Raw genomic sequence first — 21,267 nt, 5'->3', positions numbered from 1 at the left:
TCCTTCGTCCAGTACTCTTACTAGCCCACTCATCAGTTTATCAGTCATTTGCATATAATAATTTGCATCCAACAAACTTTAGCAGTTTTTGAGGTGCTGTAGCAAGAGTTCCAACACAGAAAAAAAAAAAAAAAAAAAGACAAAATCACCCAACGTTTTTAATAGTATTTTTTGTATTTTTACAAAACATTAAAAAACAAAACATAAAATGCAGAATCTGTGTTCTTTCTTTAGCAGCACATTTGGAATAGAAAATGAAATGTGCATTTATGATCGTCATTTCATACAAAGTTAATTCTCTTTTTGGTGCTAAATGGTCATTTATTTTTGCACTGTTTAGATTAATTAATACTGCACAAAAGCTATTGAACAACAAGAAGTTTGGGATCAGCCATCACACCACAGTACATCATTATATCAATAGGCTATAATTACTTTAAAGTGTAAGTATTGTAGTTAATGCAAAAAAAGTGTCTGAGAAAACAAACAAATAAAAAAAGATGGTACAAAGTTATTGTTTTCTGCTCTCTCCAGATCCCATGGTGTTTCAGTGCTAAAAATAACATTAAAGAGGAAAAGTCATTATTAATATAAGTACAGACAATGCTTAGACAATCTAGATTTAAACAGTAATATTAAAATGGCTCACAAGTTGTTTCGTGACAATACAATACCTTGAAATCCCAGACAACCATGGCACCATCTAAAGACACACTGCTGAATTTCTCCACCTTGGCCTTCAGCCCTTCCAGAATACATAGTTGGCTACAGTAGAAACAAAGTCTTAGCAAACTGCAATTACATTTCTCTAAAATGTTAGCATAATGCAATAGATGTTGAAATTAGACCAAAATCTTGTGCTTGCAGACGTCAAGCCTTCTATTACGTGATGCTGTTCTGATGCAGACTGCCCAACTCAGTGTCTTCCTCATCAGTCGCTCTTTTGTCCAGATTACGGAAATGCTGCATGGCAGACATGTTGCCCTTGGAGCTCTGCTTGGGAATGTCCACTTTCTTCACAAACTCTAAGCATCCAGGACCCTTGTATGAGAACTGATAAGGGCAACAGTCGTGGCCCTAAGATCAACCACACACATATACACAAATGTTATTTGATAAAAAAAAAAAACTGTAAAAACAGCAATATTGTGATTTATTTACAATTTAAAATAACTGATGTAGCCTATATTTAAATCTGTTTTAAAATGTATTTTATTCCTTTGAATGCAAAGCTGAATTTTCAGCTTCAGTGTCACATGATCCTTCAGAAATCATTCTAATATGCTGCTTTGATGCTCAAGAAACATTTCTTATTATCATCGTCAATGTCTTACCGCAGCTACAATCTGAGTCTCACTGACATACAGCAAGCTCAGCAATGGAAGATGTCTTGTTGTCAGCTGAGTAACCCTGCAATGCACAAAATTTCATTTGCGGGCAATCTAAAAGTGAATGCTAAAGATCATGCTGTGCATATATATTATTATTTTCAGGCAGTGTTTTTAATAGATTCATAGAATTCAAGGATATTGAGTATCAAATTATTTTAGTTTGCTTTTCTGTGTATATATGAAAATGGAGTTTTACTAAGCTAATTGTTATACGTAAATCTTGGTATTACTGTTTTCCCTGTGAGGCGTCTGCCACACTGATGGCGCTGTTGTGGCTAACCCAGGCAAGAGCATCACCAGATGGAGAGAAACAGACACTGTGCACCCAGCCTCCGCACTCCTTATACTCCAGAAGCACCTCCCCAAAGGGCATTTTGGATCCCCATGGTGTTGGTCCAGGCCTGTCCTCAATGTCTTTGATATATGCAGAAAAAATTCTATGACGACAAAAAAGACTTATGTTACAAAAAAACATTGTGCAGTCTGAATATAATATCATCGCAATAATCAAACCTGCAGTTGAGATCAGCAGAGCCAGCTGCCAGCAGCATGTTGTTGGGATGCCAGTCTAGACTCAGAACGGTGGAGTTAATGGGTTTCTTGATATGCTTACTCAGCCACCTATAGAGGCAATCATGAACAAGAGAGCTTAGTAAAGCTACACGAGAGATAATGCATAATATATTATAAGCAACAAAAGATATTATACAATCAAGTCTCACCAGTCATTTTCTTTTTCAAAGTAGCACACTGAAATAAGTTTGGCTCCACTTCCAAGAGCAAACTTGTTCTCAAGAGGTGACCACTTGACACATGTGGCAGCTCGATTGATGCGAACCAGCACCAGTGTTGGCTTCCAAACCCCATCCTTAAGTGTCCACACATAGGCATTCCTATCGGAGGCACATGTCACTATACGGTTGGACTCTGGGGCCCAATCAACCCCTAAAAGTGAAATCAATTGTTAGTTATGTTCATTTATTATTAAAATCTATATATTAAAAGATTTCAGTGCAACATATTTTATTGTGCAGTTTTAGGACACTGGAAAACTGAAATAGTATCAATTCATTTAGTTTCTAAATGCATGTTATTGATCTTATTGTGAATTATGCATATGTTTCATTTTTTAAAATTAGTTTTGACCTTGTCCTTGTGATTTTTATTCAAAATGTCATAACTCGATCTTAAGCCACGCCCCTTTCGTACAATCAACTGCATCCTATTTTTTTTTCTTTATCGATAATCTGTTTCGCTGGGATGTATCATATAATATGGAAGAAAAGATCTGTCACTACTTCCATTTCATTGCAACTTTAAAAAATACAGTTAGTACATAACTCAAACATATAGCTTGCACTGTTTACAGTGGTTTAGTGCCATGCCCTTCATTGGAGCGCTGTAATAATGTTTGTTTTATGGGTCAGTTTCACAGTATCGGTAGGTTAATGACTAATGTTGCAGCTATTCTCTTTTGTCTTACCTGTGATTCGCCCACTGTGCTCTGTCAGTTCATGAATCTTAATCCATTCCTTTCCTTTCTTTTGGTAAATGTGCACATCATTGGTGTTGGGGCTAAGGGCGATTTCTAATAAAAACAATGTGATTAGGACTTTTTATACACATAAAATAAACCTGAAAAAAATTATATTTTGGAATTTCTTGTAAACAAAAATCCACGTGTAAAGCAACAATATTACAGCAAGGTCATAGCAAAATGATGCATACAAATGGAAAAGTGCATGCTTTTCTCCCAAAGACAAACTGATATTCCTCTGAGTATTTTAATGGATGAAAATGGAACTGCAGGCTGCAACATTAAGAGTCTGAAGGGATGTAATTTATATTTAAAATGTAGCTAAACTAGTTTGCTCTTACGTGTTCGGTCTTTGTTCCAGGCATGACAGGACAGAGGCTCCAATCCAAAGCTATAGAGGGACATGTTTCAACAACGGGACTCTGGAATGCACCACAGGTGTTAGAAGGAGTAGCCTATGCAATCATGAGAATGTGACTAAAAAAGGTAGGCAGAGTTTTGCCTGTTTGGATTACTCCACCCAAATCTCAAAAATGTTATGATTTCTCCTCTGTGAGCCTAGTCACTTTCAACATATTCATTCAGATGTTACTATATTCACATTTTCCAAGATAAAGAATCATCACCAAAACACAACATTTACACAATTTCAATTGATTTATATTAATTGTACAGACATGTTACAGTGTTCAGTACCGGAAAAGAGCCATTCTTCATCCAATTCCCATTAAAAATGGCAGTTAAGGTATGGTACATTGGTATGACTGAGCAGTGATTACAGATTTGCACAGCAAACAACATAACCTTACCCTACCTGACTTTGGAAAATTGACTATGCCCTCGCCTTTATCTTTTCCTCTCTTTTGCTAGATAGTGTTGTGTCCTCTATCCTTGAGCTGAAGAGCTTTTGGAAGGCTATGTTCGTGGACTCTGGGCAGTCGACACGACTGAGATTGAGCAGTGGCAGGAAGGGCTGCAGAGGCAGCAGGGAGGAGATAAGAGAGGGTGTGTTTTTATGTTCTGATATAGGCACCTGGCCTGTGCAGTCTTATCCTCATTAAAGTCACCATGAATTCAAAATAGACAACTCATATTTTTTATGGAATATTGCAGTGTTTATAATAAATGATTTATTAATTTTCTTAAATGCATGTTTCCTTGAAATCTTTAATCAAAATAACTTCCGCTCCCTCTTGCAACAACATCTCTGATGACCTGTTTACATGACATCACAACAATAGCAAACCACAACCATCCAACAATCCAATTATGTTCAGTTTAGCTTTAGTTTCATTTTCATGGACTTTTAGTTGGTTTCTCTTCAGTTACATGTTTCCTTTGTTCTAGTTTCCCGCCACTAATCTATTACCATGGACACATTCATTAACTCTCACACCTGTTTGTATTCTGTTCATTATTATCCTGTGTATTTAAAAGTTCATCAGTTTGGTTCCTTCTTGGGATGGTGTTAGTGCGTGCACCCGTGTCACTGTGAATTTCCTAAGTTTATTTTGGGTTATTAAAAACACTTCTATCTGAATCTTCTTCATCGTCATTGCACTGGAATGTGACACCAATCAATTCCTGATAGACAAAATCAAGTCCCACACATTTTTTTAGTTTGAGAAGCCATTTCAGTCAGATATAGGCCTACGGCACAACAGGGAAGAAAAGACGGTCACAATTTTCGTTTTATACTGACTTTAACTAAAAGGAAAATCACTTGTTTGTTTTATAGATACACGATAATAATTTAATGTGAAAAAATGCTTTTTAAAATGCGTTTTGCACTTAAATGTATAGTTCACTCAAAAATTAAAATGTGTCATCATTTATTCAGTATTTTCTTCTTCTGTGGAGCATAAAGTAGGCCTATACATTTTTATTCCAAACAATAAAAGTTAATGGTCGCCAAAACTCTTCAAAATATCTTCTTTTGTCTTCCGTAAAACAAAAAGTCATTATGAGGGTGAGTAAATAATTGCAGAATTTTTTATTTTTTGGGTAAACTATCCCTTTAAATTACATGGTTACACTATACTCACCAAATAGATAATTATCTAGAAGTCCTGGGTTCTGCTTATATAATTTTCCTTTGTAAGTCACTTTGGATAAAAATATCTGGTAAATGAATAAATGTAAATGTTTAGCTATGTAATGTTACATTTTGATTAAGGACCACATTACCAGTGATAATGTGCTAGTAAAGTATTAGTTTAGTTGAAGTCAAGAATGCATTCACGTAGGCCTATTTTAAGGGGGAAGTAATGTAGGCCTAATAATATTAGTCAACCATTCAGATGCACATATCGGTCGACCTAATCCTAATATTGCGGGGAGTGCCCCCTCAATGTCAGTGGTGGTTATGACCCTGGTTGAATAAGGACAACGCAGGCTTGGTAAGGGGTTTATGCACAGACCATTTAACCTTTTCAGCTGTCATCAGATCCAAATCACACAGGGTCACAGTGTTTTTTGTTTAAATGTCACTGCCGGATGACTGTAAAATATGATTTAATGATTTAATATTTAAAATAAATCATTTAAACACTTAGCGCATGTAGCACATCATGTGCAGCAGAATGTAATAAGGGTGATAACCTCGATCTCCTCGAAATACAAAAACAAGCACTTGCCCTTTAAGGTTGTGAGGAGTAACGGCTTCCCAGATCGAGGCGCATTGACGTCAATCGTTGTTTGTGATTGGTCATAACCTTTTCCGGTGAGGCATCCATCCATCCAAGGACTGTGGGAAAGCCAGTGTAAACGGAGTAAAACACGTCGACAAACTCATCGAAGCGTCTCAGGTATGAATATTTAAAGGTAGAGGTCTTCGCTTTAACGTTTGTTGATATCGATGTGTGAGTCGACTGGCTCGTAGAGAGGTTACTGTTATGCTGTCGGCTTCCGTTGTTGTGATAATCTGTAGCTTGCAAGATGGCGTATTTTGCTGCTTGACAAAACTGGTTACAGATAACACAGAGCTGCAGGTTTACGCTGTTTAACGTTTAAACGGGCTAAATGCGGTGTACTTGCATCGGCATGTGTTTTCTGCGCTAAAATAATGTTATGTTCACATGACCGAATTGCGTTATATTGTGAAATGCCTGTGGGGATGAACTGCGCATTTTATGAGCTCAGGCGCCCGGACAGGGACCAGGGACCACAGCATACCTGCCAAAATGCAACACTTTCTGCTAATTTACATGGTAGCTGAGAGACATTGCTGACTGATTTTTTTTAAACTGGATTTTCTAGTCTTGATATGTAGCATGTGCGAAGTATGTGAGCCATGTTAGCCGTTTAACTTGTTTCACTTTGACAGCACCTCCTTTGAAAGTGGCTTATTGGTTTGCAGCCATATGTCTATTTATTAGCACTGGTAGTTTGTTTTTGGTTTTATTAAGTTATGATCACGAGGTCACATGGTCAAGGAAGACCTGGTAATATAAGGGTTTAAACTGTCAACTGTTAGGCTAGGATAAGTCATGGAATTGAATAAAATCTTGATAATTTAAATTTGTTTAAGGTATTTTATTCAGTTGGAATTTTATCAGATGGGAAATTCTCTTTGTGATTCCAATCTTTTCAAAATTATTTTTCATATCCCATAATGGCAGATGACTGGAAATGTTAAATGGTTGAACTACCGTATGTGGGAATATTGTAACACATGGTTGCGATTTGAATTCACAGATTTATTTACTTGTACTGTTGACGGGATTGTTGGAGATGAACATGATCTGATAATGAGAGCATGTGTGTGTGTGTATGTGTGTGGCCTGGTAAACCCTACATTCTGGGGACAAAATGTCCCCACAAAGATGGCAATATCTGAAATCCTTGTCTCCTTGGACATTTTCTGGTCCCCATTAGAAAAACAGCTTATCAATCATAAGTGATGTTTTTTGAAAATGTAAAAATGCAGAACGTTTTCAGTGATGGGTAGGTTTAGGGTTAGTGTAATGGCATAGAATTACAGTTTGTACAGTATAAAAATCATTATCTCTATGGAAAGTCACCATAAAACATGAAAACATAATGTGTGTGTTTAAAGAAGATCCAGAATCCAGAATGCTTTCCAACTGGATGCGGCTCATACCAGGAACACACAAATATATTAGATGCATGATTTTAAGAATTTCCATAACAATTTGGTATGCACAGGAGAAAATAGTTTGTCTTCATGTCTTTAGTCAAAATCTGAAAATTTGCTTCCCCCTGGAATGACATTCCTTCTCTGATGACGTTAGTTTGACGGCATTGGCAGAACATCCTTTAACCACCTCCCTCCACCTGTCAGTCGGCTACAAGCTCGAGATGGTGAGGAGGTGTGCTAAAATCAAGCCCTGCCCTCTATATGTCACAATTTGTGTTTTGTCACAACAGTTGTTTGGAACTTCTGGTTCATGAGGACTTCACAATGAAATTAGTGAATTGCACTCATGGCATTACACTCTACTCTTAAGAGGTGTAGCTATCATCAGATCTTCACATTTCACTATAAAACTAGTTGGTCTAATGACATTTAGCTAAGGTTTGGATTTGCTCCAGATTTATTGGGTATCATCAGCTGATGTGAATTGCTTATGTTTCAGGTCAGCAGGTCACCATGGCGTCCAGCAGTACGAGCAGTGAAGAAGAGAGGAGCTTGCGGGAGTGTGAGCGCTACGTGCAGAAGCACAACATCCAGCAGCTGCTGAAGGAATGCATTGTGCAGCTGTGCACTGTCAGGCCTGAGAGGCCCATGCTTTTCCTCAAAGAGTGCTTCGAGAGGCTTGAGAAGGTTAGTCATTTTCTTTGGAGTAAAACCACATAGGCTTAGAGTCTTTACAGATGTTCTTTACTCTTGAAAAGTGATTTTCAATGCCGTAAACAAAGTTTATGTCTATCAGGAGGAAGCAAAACAGATCAGCAACCAGCAGAAGTCGAGCTCTCGCTCAGACTCCCGAGAAGATGAGGTTTCTCCTCCCATGAATCCTGTAGTTAAGGGCCGACGGCGCCGCGGTGCCATCAGCGCAGAGGTCTACACTGAGGAAGATGCAGCTTCTTATGTCAGAAAGGTAACTAGCCTCTTACTTTTTCCTAGAAATTTGAATTTTAATCAGAACTTGTTGCGTTTACATGTCATTCTTTCAAAATCACGACGCATAATATTATTGGCATGCTGAATTCTACTTTCCCTGCAGTTGCTGTTTACTTTGAAAACTTTCTGTTAATTTACAGGTCATTCCTAAAGACTACAAAACTATGGCTGCCCTTGCTAAAGCGATTGAAAAGAATGTGCTTTTTGCCCATCTTGACGACAACGAAAGAAGGTAACAAATTTTGTTTTGAATAGTAGATTGAATTATTCAGTTTAACTGAAAGTATTTCATTTACTGGAAACAACTTATTTTACTCTTCACAGTGACATATTTGACGCTATGTTCTCAGTCACCTACATTGCAGGAGAGACTGTCATTCAACAAGGTTAGGCTTCTTTTGAGGAGGAGCTGATTGTGTAAAAATGGAAAAAATGTTTAGACTAATATATTGTGTTTCTAATTTCAGGGGATGAGGGTGACAATTTTTATGTTATTGATCAAGGTGAAATGGATGTAAGTGCATTTCTAAATTGATGTCAAATCAAGATGTAATATAATAATACATACATGTTTTTTGACTTGTATAGGGTTATTAAAGTGCCCCTATTATGCTTTTTTTTTAAATATTACCTTTCATGCAGTGTGTAATATAGCTGTTTGTGAATATAAAAGGTCTGCAAAATTTGAAAGATCAAAGTTCACAACAAATTTTTGTTCTTGTCGCTTAAAACGAAAAATTCTGAAGATTTTTATTCTGACCTGCCGAAATGAGTCGTCAGTCTCACTTCCTGTTACAAATCTACGTAACAATGTAACACATTTGCATAATGCCAGCCTATGATCTTCATTAGCTGCCTGCGAACAACATTTAATTAGTACTTTGACCTTTGACGTGCCATCAATCTGTAGTTGTAGCTGAAGCCTGGAAGAGTTTGGTTCATGTTGTCGTTTTCTGCGCCGTGAATCCACTTTGCATGCACTTCAAAGGATCAGGATTCAGGCTCAAATTGATACGGTAAAACCAACACTATCATTACTGTTTGTATCACTGTATATACAAGTGCTGAGGAAGCCTCCGGAGCTGAAATTCAGATACGGTAATAGGCGTTTTGTTTCCGAGGGTTTAGCGAGCCTGAATCTTCGAACAAACCATTTTCAGACTCTTTGAGAAATGAGGTAATGTGCAATGTATATTATGAGAAAATAAAGTGTTTGACCTTTGGTGCTATTGTAGGAGACCTCCAAAACACAATTAGGATCCTTTAAATTAGCATAACAGGGGCTCTTTAACATTTGGAATGATAATGACTGAGGTATTCATAAGTACTATTGTTTTTGGGATATTCAAATTAAATGACCCATCATACCACTGATCAGCTCTACCAAACTTGGATGTCTTTTTCCAGTAATAAACAAACACTGTTAAGTTGTTTTGATTGATACTGTGAAGCAGCTTTGATACAATCTGTATTGTGAAAAACGCTATATAAATATATTTGACTTGACTTTTTGATAGGTGTACGTCAACAATGAGTGGGTGACCAGTATTGGAGAGGGTGGCAGTTTTGGTGAGCTGGCTTTAATCTACGGCACCCCCAGAGCAGCCACCGTCAGAGCAAAAACTAACGTCAAGCTGTGGGGAATCGACAGAGACAGCTACAGGAGAATACTCATGGTTAGTACACTATTTAACTGATAATTGCATGGTTTGGTATTATACAAACAACATTTACTTTTTAATTTGGAAGTATTTTGTGATTTATTTATTTTTTATCATTTGTTATTTTTACCGGTCTTGTATTTTATAAAATGGCCACATTTTCTTTCTCCTGCTTAACATTTTTTTTTATTCTGTGTTTAGGGAAGTACTCTGAGAAAGAGAAAAATGTATGAGGAATTCCTTAGCAAGGTCTCCATTTTGGGTGAGTTTAATGCATTTCTTTTTAGGTTATGTATATTTGCAGGCTTGTTTTCATAGTAAACTGTGTAAAAAAAAATGCAGCTTAATAATGCTGTAAGCAAATCTTGTGAAGTGCTCAGTGATGACATGCTAACATCCTGTGAGCAGAGTCTCTGGATAAATGGGAACGGTTGACGGTTGCTGACGCTCTCGAGACAGTCCAGTTTGAAGATGGCCAGAAGATTGTTGTCCAGGGTCAACCGGGAGATGAGTTTTTCATTATCCTTGAGGTAGCTTTCCATGCTCTTTTTTACACCGTTCTCATCAACAAGTCTTTGTTAATTAGAGTCATATGGTTTTGTATACTTTTTTATCTTCACATTTATGCACAATTACAAACACAAGTAAATAATGAGATCATCATGGGAGAATAGATGTATTGATTTAGACTTGTGTCCTCAGGGCTCGGCAGCAGTCCTGCAGCGGCGGTCGGAGAATGAGGAATTTGTGGAGGTCGGAAGACTCGCACCATCTGACTACTTCGGTAAATGTGTTTCTCTTTACTCTGGAAAGCTTATCCCAGTCTTATCCCAGAAATTCCTTTGTTAATGTAATTACATATTAGCTGCTTTTCCACTGTCGGGCCAGTACGAGCCAGGACTAACAACGTGCCGACGGGGCCAATAGCCTCGGACCTGCATTTCCACTGTCGGGCCAGTAGCCACGCAGCGCTACCTTTAGTCTTTACTTAAAGACTCTGCCGAGGACGGTCCTAAGCCCGTCTGCATCATGTATGATTTGCCTACATTCATCAAGCAGTCTCTGGTATTTTCCATAATCATATATGTATTTATTATTGCAATGGTTAGCATAAGTAGCCTTTAGCATTGCATAAATATATTTCTGCATCATAAGGTGTTCAGAATCACCATCAGATCGCAATCAGAAGTTTTTAAAACTTTCGCTGGTGCCTGAAAGTGAGTTTTGAGCTGAAAATTGTTTTAAATGTCTTAAATGTTGAGGTTAGCTGATAGTCTGGTATTATAACATGGGAATGAGCGGTGGCGTTGACCCTCACCTGACTCAGGGAAACTCCGCCTTTGTTCAAGCCCCAGTTGGCCCACTTTGGACCAAGGTATTCGCTGTGCCAAAAACCCCTGGCCATTGGAGGAAGCCCCGATGAGGCCGATCAAGCCCCAGAAGTGGCAGTGGAAACGCCACTGGCCCTGGCACGCACTAGCACGACAGCATGGCTATTGACTCCATGTACAGTGTCCATTAGCGCACCTTAATGTGTTTGTTTCTCTGTTGCTCTTTTCTGATTTCCCTCCACGTGTTTCATCAGGTGAGATCGCTCTGCTCATGAACCGGCCTCGTGCTGCCACCGTGGTTGCTCGCGGCCCTCTGAAGTGCGTAAAACTTGACCGTCCCAGGTTCGAACGCGTGCTCGGCCCCTGCTCCGATATCCTGAAGAGAAACATACAGCAGTACAACAGCTTCGTGTCTCTGTCGGTCTGAGCCACACTAGGCTCTTACCTCCTCAATTGCAGGGTCCACCAATGCAAATTCGCTTTATTTTCTTACTTTTCTTTATGCATTTTCCAACACCCAGGTGCCCATTCACTTCAGTGTTCTCTCCCTGTCAGTCTGTTTTTTTTCTTTTTCGATTTGTGCCGTACCCTGTCGCATTTGTATCCATCCTAGATTTACCATAAGGCTGATTGTTAGTTTTGCCTGAGAAACGAGCCAATCGTTGTGCCACAGATGCCTGTCATGTGGACAGATGTTGAAATAACTATCGGGATTTTCTCTTGCATCCAAATTGCCTCATGTTTCTGTATAACAGTGTTTGGAATGGAAGGAAAACAGTGGCAGGACTGATATTCATGTAGTGTATTTACTCAGTATATAAGGATGTATCTTAATTGAGCCATCGAGTTTCAGAATCAGTTTTCCTTCATTCATTTCAAGCGTTTGAATATAGGGAAGCCAAAGGCATAAATTCATGTGTGTTATATTGTTTTCTTGGGGGTACTGAAGTTAAATTGTCACCATGTTTATCATGGTGATCAGCTTTGCTCTTTTATTGTTATAACTGCACACATATAGTGTATGTAAAAGATTATATATTAGAAGTAAATGACCATAACCATATTTTTTGCACAGTTTGATATATATATATATATATAAACATATATATATATATATATATATATATAAACGGCTTTTATATACACCTGCTGTTTTTCGTTGTGGCATTTGATCCCTTTGCATTGGGCTTTTTTCAATTTCTTTTGGCCATTTTGCTATACACACAGGCTTGCTCTGGACTCTTATTTAGAACAGACCAGGATTAGTTAAATCTCCTTTTAAAGTTTTGTTTTTCTTTTCTTTTTTCTCTCGCATTTTCTCCCTTCTGAAATGCCACATGCTTTAAATGCTTTTATTTGTTTGTTTGTTTCCACCACACAAAGGTGATGTAATCTTATTTTATTCAACATTGTGTTTTTGGCGGATATATATACAGAAAAGATATTATATTTGTATGTTTTGTTTAATTGTTAAGAGGTTACAGAAATGTAATGGTTAATGAAATCTGAAGCTTTGTTGACTGAGTATGTGAGAATCCTCAACAGGAAGTAACTACTTGGTGACCTCCTTGACCCATTAAGATCCCATTAGGGTTTCTTTCTCGATTAGTGTACGTGAACTGCTTCGAAACCCCAAATGTCTTTTTAAAAATTTTTTAACTGAAATAGTCTGGTTAATAAACAGGGCAGGTCTAAGAAAACCTGTTTTCAAATAACCACTGTTGTTTTTAGATTGAGATTTAGATTATTCACCTTACCTATATAGTCAAATGAAAGTCTTAAAACAGGGACAGTATTTGCCGCTTGTGTTGAGTTCATGGTGTCTGTATGCCATTAGGTTTGGGATCCATCAAATGTTTGGAAATCGATTTGCGATCCACTACTGCCACCATCTCCTATCAGATATTGTTCTTCGAGTTCTCCGAGTTGTGTTTTACTGGGTGGTACAATAGTGTTAACAGTTGCTGAAGGTAGATTTTAATTATCGCACAGAGATACTCTTGTATTATTTGGAAAAACTGATGTGAATTTTATTTTTGTTTTCCACACATCTTGTGTTATGTAATTACAGATATCCAGCTCATTTGTACAACAGACTCATGTTATTGAAAGCAAATTTGGGTTTTGAAAAGTGCCTGATTTCTTTACTCTCATAATGCAAAGCCAACAGACATTTTCTTGTAGTTATTTTTCCCCCTAATATATTCATTAATATTCTAATAGCTTGTCACCTGTATTATTTGTAATCTACAATGTTTTATTTCATCTGTATATCCAGATCCTCTTAGCAGTGTAATTTATTCAGACTTAAAGCTCCAGTAATTAAGAGTTTGCACAGAACTGTCCCAAAATTGCTATGTTAATTAAAGAAAGATATTATACAGATATTATAAAGAAAGACTTATATTTAGTGTGTTTTTATCTTCAATATCTGACTCTGTCCTATAACCACATGGGAGAATTGTTGTCACTTTACTGTGATGCTTGATTTGAGAGCCTTACAGCATGTCAGTGCAGATGTCTAGGAAAATAAGATGTTTTCTGACATTCACAGATTCCTGCCCCTCTAGACTAGAATTTCAGAAAATCTTGGTGCTGTAGCTTTAAAAACACAGAATTTGCACCCTTAATTACAGGGGATTCCAAATAGCCTTTTGATTAACCGTTCCACTGTCTTTTCAATGACTGGTTTATGCCTTATGATGGGGTTAAATAAATGAACATGTTGAAATTCTATATTATTATGAACATCCTTATTGTTAAACTGTGACACCCGAAGATAGGCAAAGAATTGCGGATTAGTCTACTTGTTATCGCTCATATATGCATTGGTCTGTTCATTTAACTTCATTTGATGACAAAGTTTTCTGTAAAATGCATCATTGTTGTTTATTGTAATTCTCTCCCCTTTATGAGTGGATTAAATGATTTTGTTCCTCTGCAAATTTTCTGCTTACCTTTTTATTTTATTTTATTTTTTTAAAACAACTTCAGGCCATGCATGTTTCTTGAAGATCATTCAGTGGTCACTGGAAATATGTTTGTATTAGCAACTTCTACCCCCTTTTTTTGTAGCCTGCTTTTCATTCCCTGGTTGTGACTGCCAATTGTGTTTTCTTCTGGAGTTTTCAGTAAAATTGTGTTCTAGTAAGTACAGAGGAATTGATATTTGCTCATAAGCCACCAGAGCGTAGATACTCCTGTTCACCCATTCTTCAGTTTAAGCCCTCAACACAGAGTTGTAAAAGGTCGAGGGACCATTTTTCTATTATGCTTTTTTGTATAACTGTGTACGGTTTGATTTCATTGGATGTGCTCAAGTTGTAAACCTTTTGGTATAGATTGTCCCAATGGCAGGTCAAGCAATAAAATGATTAATTCTTGAATATGTAAGCGTCTTGTGTTTTCTGTGCTGTTTTCATACATCAAAAGTATTTCTGATGTATTATTGCAGTATGTCTCTCAAGGACTACAGATTCAAATATTAACACTTACATCCCACAATGTATGATTTGTTTATTAGACTACATATTGTGACATCAAATACATTGAATTAATCCTAATGGATCAAACTTCAATCCTGCTGAAATCTACCTGTAGGCCCTGTGAATCATTCCCACTTTTCACTCCACTCTATATACTGTGTGTAACAGGGAAAGTACAGCAATAATGTTCACTTTTACTAAATAAAATCATGTAAGCGGCTGTTTTGTAGAACTCTATGACAGAAATGTTATTCTGGATTGATGACTGTATCCCGTTGTTAAAATGTATATTTTGAGGACTTTTATTTCATAATTTCATGAGAATTAATGGGATTTTCCCGGAGATTTTTGTCATTTTGCCCCACCCTGGCCTCCACACTCAACACGACAACTGTCATTCCAACTGGCACTGGAATGACAGTTGTTCTCTCTTAACCCTGTCACTGGTGTGTATACATTTGCATTTACATCCACTATTTCCAGTTTCTTTAAATATGTAGCCTAAGCGTGTTTTTATGAATTACATTTTAATGTGAAGCGTTTACTTTTTCTATAACATGAATATTTGCACAGACGCATCATAATATTAAAATGAATAGGAGAGAAGAAAAGCAGACGGGCTCCTCACGAGACTTCCGAAAAAGCACGAACCTTCTGTTCGTGTTTTTTCGGAAGTATCGTGATAGACCCCCGACTGCCACCGACCGCTGCTGCTGCACAGGCACCTCAACATCACATTTCAGGCTATTTCTACAGATTCATCGCTTGTCGGATACTACTCGTGCACTGCAAATGCAAGCCATCAAGTGTGTTGTTGTCGGCGACGGGTAAGATGTTGAAGAATAAATGGTAAAATTGCTCGTGTTTGTACGGAGGTTTCTTTGGGAGAAAAGCAATTGTTGCGAGGAGCTGGGGATTTGGGGTTGGCACAGCGGTTGAGTGGATTCAGCTCAGACAAAATTGATAATTTTATAATTATAAATATTACTGTCTTTCTTCGAGACACTGTAGGTGTTTTCATTATCGTTTTAAATGAGATTGTAATGAGCACAGACTCTGCTTGGCGGTGGCCGTTTTGTTTAATATGCTCAGGCGTTTTGTCTGTTTTTTTCAATGTTTCAATTGATGTTTTTCACACTAAAGTAGTATGACAATGTATTGTAAACCATGCAGAAAATGTATTAAACGGATATTAAACGGATCTCGTGCAGTGTGGAAATAATGCGCGTGTACGTGGAAACGCTATGATGTCATGTTTTACACCTACATCACAAGAGCTCTAAAGTGGAAATGATCCACTCCCCTAAATCATAGTGCTCGTGAGCCTGAACTTTATTATTAACCTTCACATAATTATTTTTTTCTTCCTTTATTTTTAACCAGAGCAAAATTTCACATCATAAAATCGCATTTGTTGATAATCCACAATGAAATAACAAATAGCTGCATTGCAATTGGTATTTGGTAGAGATCAAGTGAAATGTTATTTCTTTTAACATTACTTATACCGTTATTTTTAATATTTAAGTGGTCATATAATCACTACGCAACATTGATTTTTGCTTACTGCTTTATTTTGAAAGAATAATCTGGATAATTATTAGACTACAACAGTAGAATGTAAATATGAACTATGAATTTGTAACAATAGCAAAATAATACTAACATTTTAGCTTAAAATACCATTTCTGTAACAAGTCATAAGCATGAATAGCTGTTCTGTAAAATTATGAATAATTAAAAAAAATTAAATTAACTTACCTGCGCTGCAACGCTATTGTTTGGTGATATTGTTATTATAAATAGTTATATTGAAGGACTGATAGAAGAAAGAAAAAAATCAGTCAAACTGTTTATTATCTCTACTATTTGATATGATTTGGATTTATATCATGGTGTTGGTTAAATGTATGCTTAATTAATTCAAAGTTTCTTTTAGACTGTGGAGAATTAATAATAGCTGTTTCATTGATGCAGTTGATCTTGCAACCATTAAGGGTTTAGTCCCTGTCTCATGATGATACATGCTTTCCGTCATTTGCAATGGGCAACCACATTTCACAGCCGGGCTTCTCAGCCTTCAAACATAATTGTTATTTTGGCCTGTTCACTTCTTCTTTCCCCTCTCTTTTATTATCACGCTTCCTCACTCTTACTCCTAATTTTTATCACTTTTCCTTATTCAGTGTCACCCCGCCACTGCATTTCCTGTGTATGCTCTTTACTCCACTTTATATGTAAGTGTGTGTTTTTCATGACAAGAAGCTGTCATCCTGCATTCACTCCTCATCCGGTGGGGCAGTTCATTTGAAAACAGCGCTGTTAAAGAGCTGCTGCCAGCGTGCCATCGAGCCCGGGAGTGAACGTGATGTCTGGATGACTAACTAAAGGACTTTTCACAATTGTTTCCTTGATGTGCTGTGAATGTGCAGTCCTTGAACCCTCAGTATGACCGTTCAGAGTATATGTTTATATGTTTAGTTAGATTACCTCTTTTTAATATAGGCTATGTGCATTTATATATGTTTATGCATGTAACATCGTTGTCCTGTGAGGCACAACATTTCGTTCCTTTGTATATCTCTACATATAAACTCACTTGACTTGACTTGAGTGCTGCAGTCACACTTAGCACTTAGCATCTTTTGTATTTCAGTGCCGTGGGTAAGACATGTCTGCTCATCAGCTACACCACTAATGCCTTCCCGGGAGAGTATATTCCCACAGTGTGAGTACAGTTTGAGACCTTGAATTGGGAATTATTCCTGTGTGGCTGTGCTGCCTGTGTGTGTCAGTTTACTTCTGTGTATGTATTTCTGAAATGCTCTGAAAAATCTGTGTGACCCTCAGGTTTGACAACTACTCTGCCAATGTTATGGTGGATGGTAAACCTGTCAACTTAGGCCTCTGGGATACAGCAGGACAGGAGGACTATGATCGCCTTAGACCACTCTCATACCCTCAAACGGTACTTAAATATCTCTGTTATTGGCTCTGTAATCCTGAGTTATCAATAATCATCTTCTAATTTAGCTCAGAGTATAGTCATGTATTTTTTTTTTGTAAAAACGTATTTTTGAACACAATTTTTTTCTTTTTCTTTTACTAATTACTGGGACTGCATTCTATGGAAACTTGTTTCCGCCACTGAATAAAAAAATAAACAATAAAATTAATACTTTTTATCTCAAAATTAGTGATTTCGAAGTTGTGTGATATAAAGTTCCAACTGCGTGTTATAAAGTCAGAATTGTCCGTTTATTGATATAAACTCATAATTCTGAGAAATAAAGTCAGTATTTTTTTTCTTCAGAATTTGACTTTTTAACTTGCAATTGTGAGAAAAATTCAGAGATAAAAATTCGCAATTATCCTTTAATTTTTTTTTTATTCCATGGCGGAAACAGGCTAACTCGAAATCGAAATTATTCAACCTCCATTGTAAATTAGGTTTATTGGCAAAATGTACAGACTTTCAAGTGTTTGCAATGAACAAATCAAACAAAAGTAATTGAAATAGCTTAACACAACAAATGTGTCAAGTGGTTTCCCTAAATTCAATTGAAAATGCAACTCTTAATAACTTCTGCCGTCTCAAAATTATTCAATCCTTTCATAGCAAGCCCCTTTAGTACTTAGTAGAACACCCTTTTGCTATTATGACCTGCTGCAAACGAGATGTATAACCACACCAGCTTCTAGCAGTTTCTGAGGAATCTTAGCCTATTCCTCATGAGCAATGGCCTCCAGTTCAGTAATATTCTTGGGCTTGCGCGCTGCAACCGCCGCCTTCAAATCTCACCAGAGATTTTCTATGGCGTTCAAGTCAGGTGACTGTGATGGCCACTGTAGAATATTCCAGGACTTCTTCTGCAACCAAGCCTTAGTGGAATTTGAGGTATGCTTGGGATAATTTTCCTCTTTGAAGGTCCAATGACGCCCAAGCTTCAGCTTCCTCACTGACGGCATGACGTTTTCTCATAGGATTTCCTGATACTTCAATGAATCCATCTTGCCTTCCACACGCTGCAGGTTTCCAGTGCCAGAGGCTGCAAAGCAGCGCCAGAGCATCACCGAGCACCACCATACTGAACTGTAGACAGTGTTCTTTTCAGCATATGCTTCATTCTTCTTCATCCAGACATACCGCTGATCCATAGGGCCGAAAAGTTCCAGTTTCATCGCTCCACAGAACAGAATCCCCAAACTTCTGTGGCTTATTTATATGATTTTGAACAAATTGGAGCCAACTTTTCTTGTGCTTTTGGATCAGTACTGGTGTACGTCTTGGAGTTCTGGCATGCGTTTAGTACGCGTCTTACTGTGCAAGCTGAAACCTCAGTGCCTGTTTCCACCAAGTCTTGCTGCAGGCCTTCTGCAGTCACTCGAGGGTTTTTCTGAACCTGCCTTCTCAGAAAACTGGTTGCAGCCATTGATAGCTTCCTTTTTCTGGTAGTTCCAGGTTTCCAGGTAGTGTAACCACTGTTCCTTTAACTTTGAACTTGCAAACTATGCTTCCAACAGTGTCTCTTGCAGCATTTAATGATTTGACTTAGCCATAGCCTATTTCTAACATGCAGTCAAACGTGACACTCAACAAACCTAGCCAGTTTAGATATTACATGTGTTCTAGCTCAAGCACACCTGGTGCAACTAATGAAGTTCTCCTCTTGCCAACGAACGAACACGGTGTGATTATGATTCAGGCTGCATCACAACAAGTCAGAATTCAGATTGGGATAGGTAGCATTAATATATTCATCCAGTTCCTTTTGCTTGAAGAGGGATTCATCATGCCAGTATGGAGACGAAGCTGGCCAATAGAGTCTGTGCTGAGGACCTGTCTGGTTTTTGTGGTCTCTGCTGAGGATCTGTGCCGATGGCTGTCATGTTAACGAGGCCTACGATTACATATAGTGCCATGTAATCTGAAATGAATAATCGATGACAATGATTTTTACAAAGAGCTTCCTTTTTCTTTCTGCAGGATGTGTTTTTAATTTGCTTCTCACTGGTGAGCCCTGCTTCCTTTGAGAATGTAAGAGCAAAGGTAAGGATCCACCTAAGAATACAAAATATTTTCAAAGACATCCCTTAATGAGATCCGCTAGGTGTTAGGTGCCTTGTGTTAACCAAGTTTCTTTTTGTAGTGGTACCCTGAGGTCCGCCATCACTGTCCAAACACCCCTATCATACTTGTGGGCACTAAACTTGATCTGCGGGATGACAAAGACACAATTGAACGACTGCGGGATAAAAAACTTGCTCCAATCACTTACCCGCAAGGACTTGCCATGGCTAGAGAAATTGGTAAGAAAAAAATCACCTTAAACTTTTTAATGGTGCTATAATGATGTTTCACTATTGCCTTGGGGCTTTGTATCATGTATAGTTGGCTCATTGGATTCTTTGGCTTTGTAGGTGCTGTGAAGTATCTGGAGTGCTCTGCTCTTACTCAGCGGGGTTTAAAAACCGTGTTTGATGAGGCCATCCGCGCTGTTTTGTGCCCTCCACCTGTAAAGAAGAGGGGCAAGAAGTGTACTGTATTTTGAGGAACACCACAACTAATTCCTTCACTGATATGCCATGTAAACAGCGGTTTCTTCCTCTTCAGCTCTGCTGTTATGAACAGATAAATCCAACTTGTGAGGTGATGAACTGCAGACATATATTTCCATGGTATATCTGATGTAACAGATATATCAACATGCCAAATTTGCTTTGTTATTATTAAACTTTGCCTTAAATTGTTGGTTCAAAACAAAAATATGTTGGAAGAGAATGACATAAGGCCATGGCATGTCTATCAGAAAGAATAATTAGTTATTAAAGAACAAGCATAGCTAACTGTAAAGTTCTTACCTTGTTGCAACAAATGTTAAATTTTTCAGAGCTTTTTTCATGTGGAAATTGTGGCTATTCATATTCTATCTGCAGGTACTTTTCCCGTGTGGGATCTGTGAATGTGTCAGAAGATATTGTGAATAGCGTTTGCGAGTTAAATGTGTGGCCATAGTCAGTGCTCTCACTTGAGGGGTGACGGTAAATACATTCTTTTTTAAAGTATTTCACTTTCAGCTTTTATTGCCTGTTTAACATTTCATACTGTACCTGTGTTTTACTGTGAATGTACTGTATGTGATGGTTTATTAAACAATGATAGAAATAATACACACTGAAATATTTGTTTGCTTATAAAATACTGTTAATAAAATTAATACTATTTAAAATAAACGGTACTCAGAATTGGCTGTAATGTTTAATGGACTACACACTGCAACTTGCGATAGAAATCATTTTGTGTAGGCTGTACGTCTTGTTTAAAAGTCATTGTTGTGTCTTATTTTTTTGCTAAACATTTTCCTATATGTGTTGATGTTTGAAACATGATGAAATGTGCTAGCATGTCAAATTGTTTTAACACTTGTAAGTGTTCAGATATTTCTTTGAAATGTTATTTTACCTCTAAATGATTAATATTTCAAGTTCGAGATAAAAATGTCTATGTGTGCCATTTGAACATTTATGTTTTGTTAGTATACATTAGCATTAGGCATATTTGTTTTTATTGAACTAATGACTGAAAATGAAACCACTGGCACATACATAATCAGTTCTTGCCATAAAATAAACTAGTATGAGTGTGACATCATTTTGAAGGGATGGTTGTGGCTATGGTCTTTTATTCATTTGATAAGAAACTGTAACAAGCGGGATAATGTACAGGCAACCAGTCATTATATGAAAATAAACACCTCTAGGGGAATATAAGAAAC

At 37.4% G+C, this 21,267-nt stretch overlaps 3 protein-coding genes across 4 annotated transcripts; 2 read left to right on the top strand and 1 right to left on the bottom strand.

Annotated features, from left to right (window-relative positions):
- Positions 1-196: 196 nt before the first annotated feature.
- On the bottom strand, positions 197-3,374 carry zgc:86896 (uncharacterized protein LOC415190 homolog). The gene is made up of 9 exons (XM_056240630.1): positions 3,270-3,374; positions 2,875-2,979; positions 2,114-2,336; positions 1,905-2,012; positions 1,622-1,828; positions 1,335-1,410; positions 887-1,077; positions 675-765; positions 197-553 (listed from the first exon to the last, which is right to left on the bottom strand). Exons 1-9 carry the CDS (start codon positions 3,331-3,333, stop codon positions 548-550), a joined length of 1,071 nt encoding a protein of 356 aa, XP_056096605.1. The 5' UTR covers positions 3,334-3,374; the 3' UTR covers positions 197-547.
- A 2,232-nt stretch (positions 3,375-5,606) lies between these two features.
- prkar1aa (protein kinase, cAMP-dependent, regulatory, type I, alpha (tissue specific extinguisher 1) a) lies at positions 5,607-12,082 on the top strand. Of its 2 annotated transcripts, none has more exons than XM_056240628.1 (11): positions 5,607-5,735; positions 7,535-7,714; positions 7,824-7,991; positions 8,155-8,246; positions 8,339-8,400; positions 8,482-8,528; positions 9,532-9,690; positions 9,877-9,937; positions 10,084-10,205; positions 10,378-10,459; positions 11,261-12,082. In XM_056240628.1, the coding sequence occupies exons 2-11, from the start codon at positions 7,541-7,543 to the stop codon at positions 11,431-11,433; spliced, it is 1,140 nt and encodes a 379-aa protein (XP_056096603.1). In that variant the 5' UTR covers positions 5,607-5,735; positions 7,535-7,540; the 3' UTR covers positions 11,434-12,082. The 2 variants fall into 2 exon arrangements, with proteins under 2 accessions (XP_056096603.1, XP_056096604.1); XM_056240629.1 differs by having other exon boundaries at positions 5,632-5,735; positions 7,527-7,714.
- A 3,073-nt stretch (positions 12,083-15,155) lies between these two features.
- On the top strand, positions 15,156-20,648 carry rac3a (Rac family small GTPase 3a). The gene is made up of 6 exons (XM_056240631.1): positions 15,156-15,318; positions 17,148-17,219; positions 17,342-17,459; positions 19,479-19,541; positions 19,642-19,801; positions 19,913-20,648. The coding sequence occupies exons 1-6, from the start codon at positions 15,284-15,286 to the stop codon at positions 20,041-20,043; spliced, it is 579 nt and encodes a 192-aa protein (XP_056096606.1). The 5' UTR covers positions 15,156-15,283; the 3' UTR covers positions 20,044-20,648.
- The last annotated feature ends 619 nt before the right edge of the window (positions 20,649-21,267 follow it).

The sequence above is a fragment of the Rhinichthys klamathensis genome, unplaced genomic scaffold (genome assembly GCF_029890125.1).
Source record: "Rhinichthys klamathensis goyatoka isolate OS25496 unplaced genomic scaffold, OSU_Roscu_1.1 h1tg000605l_1, whole genome shotgun sequence".
NCBI classification, from domain to species: domain Eukaryota; kingdom Metazoa; phylum Chordata; class Actinopteri; order Cypriniformes; family Leuciscidae; genus Rhinichthys; species Rhinichthys klamathensis.
Note: the sequence above shows the minus strand (reverse complement) of the source record. Positions and strands in the feature narration are given on the sequence as shown.